Source organism: Neodiprion virginianus, chromosome 3 (assembly GCF_021901495.1).
Source record: "Neodiprion virginianus isolate iyNeoVirg1 chromosome 3, iyNeoVirg1.1, whole genome shotgun sequence".
NCBI classification, from domain to species: Eukaryota; Metazoa; Arthropoda; class Insecta; order Hymenoptera; family Diprionidae; genus Neodiprion; species Neodiprion virginianus.
Genome location: NC_060879.1, coordinates 21,752,336 through 21,765,899, shown reverse-complemented (window position 1 = coordinate 21,765,899; position 13,564 = coordinate 21,752,336). Strand labels below are relative to the sequence as shown.

Sequence of the window (13,564 nt, the reverse complement as noted above, 5' to 3'; positions counted from 1 at the left end):
TGAATACGAAAATTACACTTTTGTGGATGAAAAACAAAAAAAGAAAGAAAGATAAAAATCTCAGCAACCGTAAGGATCATCTGCCAGAAAATGAAAGTTACGATCGGCATACAAATATTCGCCGCGATAACCTTCACTTGCGTCGTTTGCTTCGTTCTCAAGATTCAGTACTTCTAACGCGGACTGACAATCATCATAAAACGGTACAGATTGTATCTATATGCATTGATATAAACCGTCCCTCGAGGTTATTCGAAATTTCTTTTACTCTTTCCACTCAACAGTTTGCTTACCTTTGCCCTTGCTCGAAACGATTCTACGATCATCCGGCTGACTAGATGACGGCGAAACCGCGGGAGAAGCTCGATCGACGACGATCGGAGATTCCGTCGAAGCTGCGGTGTAATCGCGATGCCGTCGAGAATGCTGAAACATTCGGTGTACTCAATGACGAAGCATAAATTGGCAAACTACACGTTATAGAGATGCTGAAAAAAGTACCGTCTCGAAGTTTGTGATTATTTGCAAGGAATTTGTGCGAAGATGGTGCAATGCATATAGTTATAGGTATTCCGCTCGTCTTGCAGGCGATTCGTTTCACCGTTCGTTTGACCGTAATAGATTTTACGTACCCGTCTACACGGTACACAGCTCTAGGTTATTGCTTTCTTCAGTTACGTGTAATATTCGTAAAGGCTTTCAAGGCAGCGGCGTTCTTACCTTGTAACGAGATGTGCCTGCGGTGCTCGATAGCTGGAGGCTTATCAAGAGTACAAAATACAGTCCAGCCCATTCAGATTTCATCCTTGGCTGAAACAAAATTTTTCAATTTTCATTAAGTCTCTTCTGTGGTAAAAATTTCTTTCCAATATTACCACGCACAGATTGTCCAGTACATTCGTCTAATCTTATATCACGCAAAGAAAATATCTTTGAATAATATTTCTGCAATATTTCTTATTCGCAGACTATTTTTGCAAAAGCACTTTCCCGAGTAATGCGGAATAAATTGCACAGGCTGGGTGCTGATATAAATATGAGGAGCGTACGTGAAAAATATATGAGAAAGAAAAAGCTTTCGTCTTCGAATTGGGCCGCGAAGACTGATCGCCGGGGTGATCTGCATGCTTTCCCCCCACGTCCTTCGCATGTATAGGTATATAGATATATGTACCATGCATAGATATCTGCTTTTTGTACCCTCGCCAGAAAATATCCCTTTACCAGGTTCTAGGGTCAGAGCGGGGTTGGGCAGCCCCTAGTCTAGTCTAACTTAGCTTAGAGATAAGAACTTGTAGCAGTAGAAGCCGAGCTCACGGATCCGGGGCAACAACGGCACAGCAGCATCTGCAGGGATAGAAGGAGCCGGGGTAACAGAAGCAGGAGCCGCGAGATTACCCTCGGCACTTAGCGACGGCTTGAGACGGTCTAAAATCAAAGTTTCACAACTACTTTGCGGGGGTTCCGCAGAGTAATCTGTTGTGTGTCTCTTCTAGTCTCCATAGCTCTCTCGCATACTAAATCAGATCGCCAAGTCCGCAGTCAGGAAGGTAATTTATCGTAATTGATCATAGAATATTCCGATATTACTTGCCACAATACTCGCTAATCGTGTTATCGTATCTTTTCACCGTGTACAAAAAATTTGGTTAAAAGAATTCGTTACAGACCACAATCTCACCGGGCAGGCGAATCGTAAGAATTTCAAATCGATCAGTTCTGATAAATTGTGATTAAAAGTTTCCCTCGGAGAGAAATTATGACGAAAATTTTCGTACATATACCAACTTATGATATATTGTGTTTGAAAAATGTGCAGAGAAAGTTGTGAAAAATTACCGAGGAATTATTAAAACGCTTTATTATACTGCAGCACGTCTCGTACATCCGGCGCAACGTTCGTCGTTTGTACGTAGATATCACGTCTGCGTATAGATATGTACGTGTATACACACACACAATATATATATATATTACGTACATATATATATATATATGTGTGTGTAGGTACAGGTGCCTTCGTGTTCGTTATATCTACATACTGAATTATTGGCGTTCTGTATTAATTACAATGAAATCAGAGTTAATTAAGCGGAAGCATTAGTCGCCAACAGAAATTCAATTATCTCCGTAAACGGGCGGCTCTGTAGCGGCTAGGGAATGGAAGAAGGCGACGCGGGGGTCGACGAGGGATTTAACGTCGGGTATAAGACTCCTTCCAGGCACCGCGCGTTGCCCCCGTTTACACGTAATTCGCGTAATAAATCTCCTCTGCAGGGGCTCATTACCATATATATGAACGTGCCAAGTTAAAATAACAGTTCGTCCTCGTCGCGTCGTGTCGCTCCGTTCAGACAGCCGAGCACCTGCCATCCCCGTAACCCTGTCCACCGAAAAGGATATCCGAGTATCCTCCTGTACAGGCTGAATCCGTCTGTGAGGCGTCTGCAAATCGTGTTTACTTTATACTAGTATTTGTCTCTTGTTCGAGATTATTTAAACAACTTTAGTTTTTTATAAGGATACAGATTCATCGTCAGCGTCAAGAGCATTTTTTGAAAAGAGATTGCTAATCTATGGATCGCTATCCGATTACGGGTTTAGCGTCAGCTGCCGAGTTAGATCTTTTCAGAAATGGTAGTACGGTCTTCGAATGTAACTTTGGTTTCATATCTAACGGCGTTGAGTGGTAAGTTTCACAGAAAACTTCCGGTTCGTTCGTACCCAACGACTACCTTCACGCCTTCAATATTATCGATCTTTCTATTGATTGAGTTAAAACATCAGTCAACTGTATTCACTCTGATTTGAACATATTTTGGCATAAGTAACAATTTTTCTTTAAAAAATTCATTTAGATAATTACAAAAATACACATGCAGTAATAGGAAACCAATTACGAAATAACATATTCTAAATTCTTGTATTTCATCCAACCCTGATAAATTATGTCTTCTCTGATCGTGGCTTCAGACTTGGACCTTATGATGTTGGAAATTTCTGTCGAGCAGGTGAGCCTGTCTATCGGAATCCTTTGCGGTAGAGATATATTAAAAAATGTTTCTCCATTTTTTCGCCAAGCATTCGTGCCAATTTTGACGAACATTTGAAAAATGATGTTGAAAAAGAATGGAACGAACGGTTTTAGTAATGCCGCGAAATATTATCGTGAAAGGTTATGTTACCGTATCGTGAGATAAAATTATCTGGGATTTTTGTGAACATTGACGCGACGAGATGCCCACAAAGTTTATCATGCCTTTAGTAATTAATTTGCAGTTGGTATTCCAAATATGCATACGTTCCCAGACGCTGCGTCGCAAATCGACTATTTCTAACTGCCAGCATATAATACTGGAACTATTAACATATTCCTCATGTATATGTATAGTCTAATTCCCTTAACACACCGGAATATGCGCATTTGTAGTGATTTACATTTATTGCTGTTATCATCTACGGTACCCTGAAAATATTTATAATGAGAGGCTCCCTACTAGGTCAATATGCGGAAACAAATCACACTACCCAACTTTGAGCACACCTCACGGTTTGTTACGGGTTGTCATTTGGGTCACATGCCAGTGGGCGAGTGTTATGATTCGATTCCACATAAAAAAAATGAGTATAGCATTATTTGTTAAAAAGCGGATTTTTCTTGAGGCAGCTGGAAGTTCCGCGAGTGACGGAGTTCGACAGAGCTGTGATGAAGAAGACTGTGATGATGTTCCGTCTTCTGGACAAAGACTGGACGAGCCTGTACCCCCAGCGAGCAGACTACCAAGTGTACCGGGGTTCGAACAGCGATGTGGAACCGTTCAACGGTGGGGTTTCTGTGGTGTTTCCCATCCCGGTGTCGTCGCTGGAAAAACCGATGGAGAACGTCGAGCTTCAGATTTACGTTCACAGGGAATTGTCAAAGTATTTTGAGCGTCAGTCGTCGGAAAGCGTGGGGATCACTCGGGTCGACGTTTCCGACCTTTTCAACCGCGTGATCGAGGGTGTCAAGCGCCGGAACGAGGACGTCGCTCGAAAGCGGCCGGCGGTCCATCCCCGTGAACCCGTGTCAAGGTCGACGAAAGATACTCACCCCCTTCTCAACGAGGATGGAACCGACTCGGGCGCAAAAGTGACCGCCTACCTCCGACTGACCCACCTGGGCCGTTCGGTTATATCGGAAATCGAGGTGCCCGAAGACGCTAAACGACTGTTCTACGCGCGGGAGGAAACCAGCGAGAAACTACCGTATCAATGCAGGGAAATATCCCTGGACGAACTAACAGGAGGATGCTGGGGCAGCGGGACTTTCGTTCCGCCCAGGGACCCCAGAGACACGATATGCTGCTGCGACGCGAGCGATAAATCTCGCCTGTCGAAAATCCAGGGTGCCGACGATAAGGGCAAGGATTCGGGGGTATCCGGCGATGGCGAAGACGGAGGCGGAGGGGGCGGTGAAAAGTCAGGAAAAAGTGACAAGGGCGGGAAGGGGGGTAAGCGTAGGGGTCAACGCGGTGGCGGAGGCGGAGGCGGAGGCGGAGGCGGAGGGACTGACGGTTCAAATGGAAGCGGAACTGGAATCAGTGATTTAAACGGGGGAGACGACGCAAACGCGTCGTGCGACGTGAAACCGGCGCTCTGCGGCCGCGAGGGAACCTGCAACAAGAAGGACAAAAAGGGAAAGGTTGGAAAATGTGGGAAACCCGACGGCGAGGGCGGCAATCCGCTCGCCTGCGGGGAACGCCGGAAGTGCGCCAGGCGCAGATCGGCTGCCGGAAGCGCGACCGTTGGAATTGTCGATAAGAAGGCGCCCTGCCCCCGACCACCCCCCGTTTGCCCCTGCCAACCCAGGCCGTGCCCTCCGCCATGCTTACCTTGCACACCTTCGGTACCCTGTGCCAGGTGTCAACCCGTCTATCGTGGGTCTGCCTACGTCGCGAGACCCAATGCGTGCCAGAATTTGTACGATACTTTATTGCCGTACAACGCCTACGTCTCGAGTCCTCGATGTCCATCGGTCAACGTCGGATGGCGATAGAAGTTGCAGTGTGAGGATTTTTCCAGTCTCTTTCTCGTTGTGCGGAAGTCAAGCTTATAATGCGATAAACTTTGCTTTTAGAAAATAAATGTCTTTCCTTGTTTGCGGAATATCTTGGTTTATTCAAAGAGACGATTTCCTTCGAGGTTCTTCACTCTTCACCGGCAGATAGGCAACCGAAGTTATATTTACAATATACGTTACGTATACAATACGTAGAGGCATCGGACTTTTTCAGTTACAAATTGATTCATGAATTTTGGACGGCTTAAGTCATGGATCGCATGATGATCTGAGGACTATTTAATGCCCGATTCTGAAATGTTTCGCGAATACGATACTCCGAAAGGTGGCAAAAGTATGTTTTCCAAATTAAGGTTTTTTTTTTTAATTTCATTTTGTTGTTGTTCTTTGTTTCCCCTTTTCCCTTAAGCGTTGTACCCGGAAGCTACCAAAATCTACGGACTACAAGCGGACAAGAATATGATAAAGTATCGCAGAGAATAATGGCAACTACGAGCGAAGGCTCTCTCGGCACAATGGGGAAACGCCAATCAGTGAGCCACTATATCGGTAAACATGACGTGAAGATTCGTCCGGTCTGGAGTCCACGCCTAGATCACAAGTGTTGCACTCCAGAGTGGAAAGTACTCATTGCAGCCAACCAATGAGAAAATTGTTAGCGAATGATACAGTTTGAAAAATAATTTGTAAAATAGTAATATTATTTTTGGATGTGATTTACATTTAGCCATAGAGGTTTACTTTTTTGCGAGACTATAACCACGCACAATATCTCCGTTGTTCGTCACCGTAATTTATTTTCCATTATAATTTTAGTAAAATATACTGACTGGTTCGTCTGAAGTCCTACCTACGGAGAAATGGCACACCGACGCGTGTGATTAAAAATGATAAAAAGAATTCTTGAAACCTTATTTTAATCATACCATTTTGCGTATCAAAGTTTAATGAATGATCTTGAAGAATGTAGATTTTTTTCGAGTTTGTGGAAAGCACGCCTGATAGTATCAAAAAAGAATTAGTTGAATTTAGCAAATATGCTAAGAAACTGTTGTGTTGATTTAAATAATCATCGTTTCATTCAATAACCAAAATTACCGAGTTCTCATCACTTATTAATTTTAATTTTAAAAGTGCTTCTTTCGACATATAATATTTGATCACCATATTTGGTGAATTCAACGAATCCTTATTCCGCGCGTGTTTTGGAAAATTGTAACGACCCTCACGTAATACAAGTTTGGAAGAAAATAAAAATTCCGTCCGCTGAGTCTTCCCTTGTCAGGGTGAGTTATAGGATGCGTCGAAAATAAACTAAGTTTCGATTTTTGCGAATTTCATCGGTTTTCCCCAGTCACATTTTGCAGTGTCGTAGGTGCGAGTAAACTAATTGTGCGAGAGTTACGCATATTGGCCAGCTAGCGTATAAATTAGGTCTGGAATCACGATTTTCCTACCGTTGTGGAATAGTCATCCCGTGGATATTTTTGACTACGTACAATTTCGTGATTTTGAACATTTAATTCGTAGCGCTAATTTATGCTGTCATTTTTTATTATTTAAGGTAGCTCGTGGCCGATTGCTATTGCGAATTTGGGAATTACGGTTCACCGCAGTTAATTGGATTATTTCAAATCGATCACTGCAGTTTTATATTTTTACTTTGAAAATTTGAATTTGTTGAAAATCCGTAAATACATAGGTTTCCTGTATTAAGTTATTGCACATTTCAAAATTTAACTAACCGATTATTATCTTCTTCGAAACCCCCGACAAGTTACGGTTGAAAAATGGCGCCTGTGACTCGTGCGTTTTGCCAGTTGTTCTTCCTTGCTATGTATTTTCTATGAGATGCGAATCAGTTTGTTTTCGTCCTCTTTTCTTTAAGGCCTGCGCGAGTGTAGAGGAGGACGAGTTTAAGCACGAACGCATTCGCGGAGTGATTTACCGTATCGCGGAAAACGTCGGATCGAAGAAAAATGTCTCTCTTTCTATTTCTCCGTCTTTTGAACGTTTTTGCATCCCCATCCTTTTTTTTTCTCGTTTTCTTCCTCCGTAAGTTTGAAAGTATTTTCTGCAAGCTTCTCATGCGTATTGTATATTATATAAGATACGTCGTGTGTATAATTTTTTATCCAGCTGACGTCCGGACAAATGTCTTGACTGATTTGGATAATATCCGCATGAAAAATCACAAATATACGTGAAACGAGGATTTCATCCGAAGCTTCTTTGAAAAATGTTATACATATATTTGTAAGGTACGTAATTTCAATTCTTGAAATCACTAACATCCGATTGTTTATTTTTTCACTTCTACGTGCATATGTAAAAATAAGTTGCAATTACACGGGGTGTCTCATTGTAATCAATCCAATCAAATATCTCGAAAACCAAAAGTGTGAGTGAAAAATGTTTCAAACAAAAGTTGAATGGTTCGAAGATTGAAAGAAGATGAATTAAAGTGTCAGATTTTTTTAAGCGGACTCGCCAAGGTCCAGTGAAGGTTAACAAAGTTTTTTTTTTAAATGAACAGTATATTTTTTTCATCGTCGTATAAAAGAACATCAAATTCTGCATCGAAAAATACTTGACTCGTATCTTATCACCACTCGAGTTTAGGTGGTAAGTGTGTGAGTATTTTTTATTGCAAAATTTGATGCTCTTCCAAATGCCTATGAAAAAAATATACCGTTCTGTTTGATAAAATTAAGTTGATATTCATCTGACTTTGGCGGGTCCACTTACGAAAAATCTGATGCTCTCAGCTTTTGTCCCCCTTCGAAACTCACAACTTGTGTCCGAAACATTTTTCACTCACACTTTCGGTCTTCAAGATATTTAACTTGATTGATTAAAATGAGACACCCTGTATATCACATCCTCTAAACGGTTTACCCAATAACGTTACACGACACGCCATTTTTTTCAGAAATTAATCACAAGTTTGTTGGAGCCATATTTTCTTGTTGTTTACTTCGTGTATCATAAGATTAAAAAATGGAACGACACGTCGCGTCAATATCATATAGATTGAGAATGAGATCATGTTATCGAGTGTATCGAAAGTTGTAAAATATAAACAAATCGAACATCGTGTTCGAAGCATTGAAAAATTTAAAATTCACAAACTCTCTCCAAGTATAATAAAAATCGGTGTCAATGTACACAACTGATTAACATCCGTAATTTACCGGTTAGCATTAGATCAATTTTTACGACGTAGATCGACTCTAAACTCATATGTTTGAACATAAATATACGAATTGAGTAGGTATATATTGGAAAACAAACGCGAGAGTAACTCGTCGAGTTTAGTCTTCTAGCGTTACCGAAAATAATCTAGCCGAGAAAGGTGCAAACTGGAAAGTAGACATGAATAGCCCGAGTAATTAGAGGTAGACACGACAGGGACTAAAGTTCGGTAAAGTTGTACTTTTGTATGATTCTCCCGACTACGCAACTCTTTCATAGCCGTAACCGTCATCATCATTACCATTACTATTACGCACCTACACACGTCTCCTCCATCGGAGACTCGGTCTATATAATACGCTGATAAACGAGGGGATGATTTAGGGTTCGTCGAGCGAGTTGCTTTCGCGAGGGGCAGGCAGTCGAAAATCGAAAAACCGCGAAAGGGGGAGGGGGTTGCCGGATCGCAGGTTGTACGAGATGAAAAATGTACCAGCCACCCGGGGTGACCCGAGCCAATTTAAACGTGTTCGCCCGGGTATCGCGCGCTCCGTTGGTGCAGGACGATTGATGCGGGTCGTTTGTCGGGAGAACTTGAAAGTCTGATTGATTTCGGGTCCATTATTTCCACCGGCGGTGGTCCGACAGCGTCCGTGCCAGCTACATGGATTACGGCCGTAGGACAACGGGCAGAAATCGGTTCAAATACACCCCCGCATGGAAGGCTTACCCCCTGTATCCGTTGGGTCGCCTTCATATCCGGCCTCACCTTCGGTGTCCCCGCGAAGGAGTATTAGTTTTTTTGTTTTTTTGTTTTTTTTCTATACACCGATTTGTCGTGGCTTTTGTCTATGCGACGGCGGATCGAAGTTGGATAAAAAATTGTGCATTATACAAATTACCAATTTATCAAAGTTATGCCTGGTCACGCGTAAGTAATCAGGACTGCTTGGGTCACTTCTTCGTCATCATCCGTTCAAAGAATCTCGGAATTCGAAACATAGACGTTGCGGTATGAGTTCAAAAATCTAGAAAAACATTTAAAGACACATTTAACATCGGGATTAGTCGAGTTCCAGACTCTTGGCCCGGTTTGCGGGCCAACGTGGAAAAGAGAGATGCTGCAGGAAAAAAAAACCAAAAAAAAAAAAGACGAAAGTAATGCAGAGAGAAGGGAAATTGCATTCTTCTTTTAAACGATTGTTTCTTTTCCACGGCGATAATCCCTCCAATATTATACCGAGCACTCCACAAACAACCCGCGTTGCAATACAGAGGGTGGTACAAACGCGTACCGCTTTACAACGCGGCGCGAAAATTAATTATTACCTAGGAGGAAGGAAGGAAGGAAGCAAATGGTGGCGGGGGGGGGGGGGATGGGGGTGGGGGAAATTTATCAGATTTATACCTGGAGGTCCCGCCGGTAAGCCGCGGCGACACCGAGCTTATCTCTCTCAATTCTGGCAGGGTAAACCCTCTTCATCCCGTGGGATAAGGACTTTAAGGACTTGAGCTCCCGCTCCCGCTCTGCCACCACTCTTCTATCTTATAGATATGTATATATATATATATATACGCTATGTGTACGCTGGTATAGGCGGGTACACGTCTCTACGTACGTTATACGTATATAAGTGGGTTACGTATAATATATAATATATAATATATATATATGCATGTATATATATACTATATCTCTACGCCAGTGCAAAGAAACTCTCGGCTACGCGGGGATGACGATGATAGTAATAACAATAACAATAAAGGTATAGCGGTGATAATAACAGTAATATAATATCCAACAATGGCCGAGGACCGTTTTTCAGGCGCCTTATGTATAACGGAGTAGCTGTGTATGCAGTCTCGTTGGGTTCTCCCGTTGTTGTTGGTCGAGGGGTCTTTAAACCCCGTGTCATATTTCAACGCTTTCGACACCCACGTTTCGCAATACAACTAAATGTACACCCAATGTGCTTGATACCGAAGCTCAAGGATTGGACAACTCGGTTTCAGCATTACAATTTTCAAACACCCCGGAGTTGGACAAATTGGTTTTAGTATGATTTTGCTACGGCGCACGTATCCTGGCATCGAGCTCGTTTGAATATGTACCGAGAGAAAACAGTGAAACTTTGCTGATTAAGCGATGACTGCGTATGTGAAAATTAATTGAATTTTATAGGCCTCTGGCGAACCTTCGCTAACGTAGAAAACGTCCTTGCATCGTTGTGTGCACGTACGGAATTACCATCCAAGTTTTGTCAGGCATCCTGCACAGGTCTTACACTCAATAGCAATGTGCTTGAAAGGTATGCTAGAAATCTATTGGCTGAAAAAATCCTACCGCGGCAATATTTTCCTCTGCAAGGCAGGGGAGCCGATTTACTCGAAACTGGGCATGAGATTTTAAACTCTCCCGCGTTACTTAGGAGCGAATTGAAATTACATTGTTATCGTGACTCGTAGCGGTGATCGGTCATCGGACAGTTTACTGCAATGAAAATTTTCGACAAATTCCTGCATCCCTGTATCAGATATTCGAATCCTAATTATCAAAAAAAATATGCACCACCAACGTAACCTCCGTAAGCCGTATTCGACAGTCGAAGCTTAAGGTGACCGGCCTGTACGAAAATCCGAAAAATCTCGAACAAACGCAGAGTGACACGCAATCTATTAAATTTTACTGTTTCCACTCGGTATGCAGATGAGCATACACGTTAAGATCCGTCATGCTAATTCTATCCGACGACGCCGAGTCGAGTGTCGAGTCCCGTTTTCTTCCTTACTTAGAATCAGTTTCACTCGACAGTCTTTGTCGGTGACCTCGATGCTGGACAAACTTTTTCACTTTGCCACTCCAACCCAACCCGTGATATGAGAGTTGTTCAACTCGGTTGAGATCGGGTTCAAGCACGCCAGGTGTACGTACATCTAGCGACTATTTCGGTCAGCGAACTCACGTTATTGCCCGTGACCTTATTTTTACTTTATTTCGATGCTTTGCGGCTGTTATTTTTCGTTGGGTGTAATTTGCCTGGTATTTGTAGGTAGGTGATAATGAAAAGTTGGACGACTTTAGTAGGCCTGCTTCAAACGGCTCCGCTTGGTTTAGAAAGCATCTTATACGCCTTAACTCGCTCATATGCTTTCTGACGAGCATCATCGCGTGAACCCGGAACGGATTAATTTGGTATTCAAATTTATGCCCCGCTTATATACACTGTATGTATGAGTAGCTGGTACCGTTGGTGGATTATATTGGAAGGGTGACTAACCTCGTTTAATTATCACATTTTAAGTATACGTATCACAGATTTCACGAGATTTGAATCACGTTTCGGTTTTATTTCCTTGTTTTTTTAAACGAGTTTTAATCTTTCTAAATATCTCTATATATATCTCTATAAATTCTCTATATCTCTATACGAATGCTGCCGGATAAAAATTCATGGCATAGATACAGGTATAAAATGAGCGAGTAAATGTTTCCTCACCAAGCAATTATTATAATCCGTCCTGAATTACAGTTGCCGTAATTAAGACTTTACTGCATGAATAATGGTTCAATTTTTTGCATGGTATAAAATCTGAATATTCATGTGGTCAAGGGATTTTAAGTTTCTTCTCAGTTTCACAGAAAACTCCCGTAATGTTTTTCACGAGAGTATAACTCTGTGCGCATAACGCGCGACTTTCGTCCTACGTGACGAACGGCATGCGAAAACTGAAAGTACGTACCGTTCGAGACTCCCACCATGAAGATTATTCTGATAGCTAAACGAATTCGGGTTACGACCAGATGAGGTAGTGAAAATTATTATTGAGAGTCGTCGTGCGTGAGAGTGAGGGATTGAAAAAATGAGATGCTCTAGGTGTGACTAGCTGATTTGACGAGTTCAATCATCGAGTACACGCACGTGTACGCGACGCAGGTATAATAATGGTATCGAAAACCTCCGGAGGTTTCTCTTTTCCGCCTCGGAAATCGCCACCCGTACATTAATAAAACTCAGTCTTCTGCCTGTATACAAATGCATGTGCTTACATATCTATAACTATTACATCTAGCTGCCTTTACGCGACGTTGATCGATACGGAAAATGTAAGACAGCTTTCGCGTGACGCGATAATGGTTTAGCGCTATTCGCACACAACTCTTATGCAGTTTATGCAGTTGCACATAACGCGCGTTCGCAATTCGCAAACACCGCTTGCGTTATGTGAAGGTAACCGTATTTTTTATCGCTAAAATTCGAGAAAATGGAGTTATTCACGAGATCAAGTAATTCTGCATAAACACTAGGGTGATCCTTAATAGGTCTGTGTTTGAATTTTTATGCTCTCAGGTGCTTGAACGATTTCAAATTGATAAATAAAAAATTCCCTGAAAATTTTAGCTCTCTATATCAACTCTAAGATAGTCCGCTTTGCCATCGAAGTATCTTATGGAATAATATGGGAAATACTTTTCTTCCTCTTGAAAATTTTATAAGTCGTTGGCGAATACACCGTCAATAATGGAATATACTTATTTTTGTAGAGAATTGATCGCTCTACAAAAAAGCTCTAATGCACAAAATTTGCAAATAAAAGCATTCGTATGTTAATTAACATTCAAAGTTTAATTTATACAGAATTATCATTCCGTCAAGTATAGCTACGAAATAAGCAACTGTATCATAAAATATATGACAATGTTGAACTCAAGAGAGCTCAAATATTTAGGGACTTTTTTTTTCATCAATTTGAAAGCTTTTAAGCTCCCGATAGCCTAAAAATTTACAAAACAAACTTATTAAAGACGTTAAAGACCACCCTGATATACACACTTGAATTAAACAAATAGATTTAAACGTTCGACAGTCTGTCTCTCAGTTTTGTATAACGTACAGGAATTGTTTTGTTTGTGTTTCAGAATCAATTGCAAATATTGTATAATGTCCGTATCTAATGTGGTAAATCATGTCGAACAAGTTTAGCAGCTTTTTTTTTTTTTTGCCAAATTATTCTTTTTTTTTCTTCATTCGAGTTAAAATCAATATGGTCAATGGTACGACGGAATTATGATCAAGTGCAGAATATCGAAATATGCAGTATTTTCTATAAAACGTGAGCCTTTTACTCGGAGATTGATTAACCTCTGGTCTACAATTATTTCATCACGGTCGAAAACTACACCTATAAATAAACTCAGCCTTGATTGATTCGATAAATAAATCGTGATCTACACCACGTGATATCAGAATGCATCGGAAATCCGTAAAGTGCGAGTCGAGTAAGGCATTAAGTGCTTGTATAATTGCCAAT

General features: G+C 41.5%; 1 protein-coding gene across 2 annotated transcripts in view; it reads right to left on the bottom strand.

The window, feature by feature from the left end:
• The window catches only part of LOC124299492 (follistatin-related protein 5-like), a 45,069-nt gene that overhangs the window by 8,929 nt on the left and 22,576 nt on the right, over positions 1-13,564 (bottom strand). For both annotated transcript variants that reach the window (XM_046752722.1, XM_046752723.1), the window contains 2 exons: positions 721-810; positions 294-426 (listed from right to left, as the gene is read on the bottom strand). In XM_046752722.1, the coding sequence (XP_046608678.1) occupies positions 294-426; positions 721-804 (217 nt within the window). In that variant the 5' untranslated portion in view covers positions 805-810. Of the gene's footprint in view, positions 1-293; positions 427-720; positions 811-13,564 lie in introns of those variants that run through there.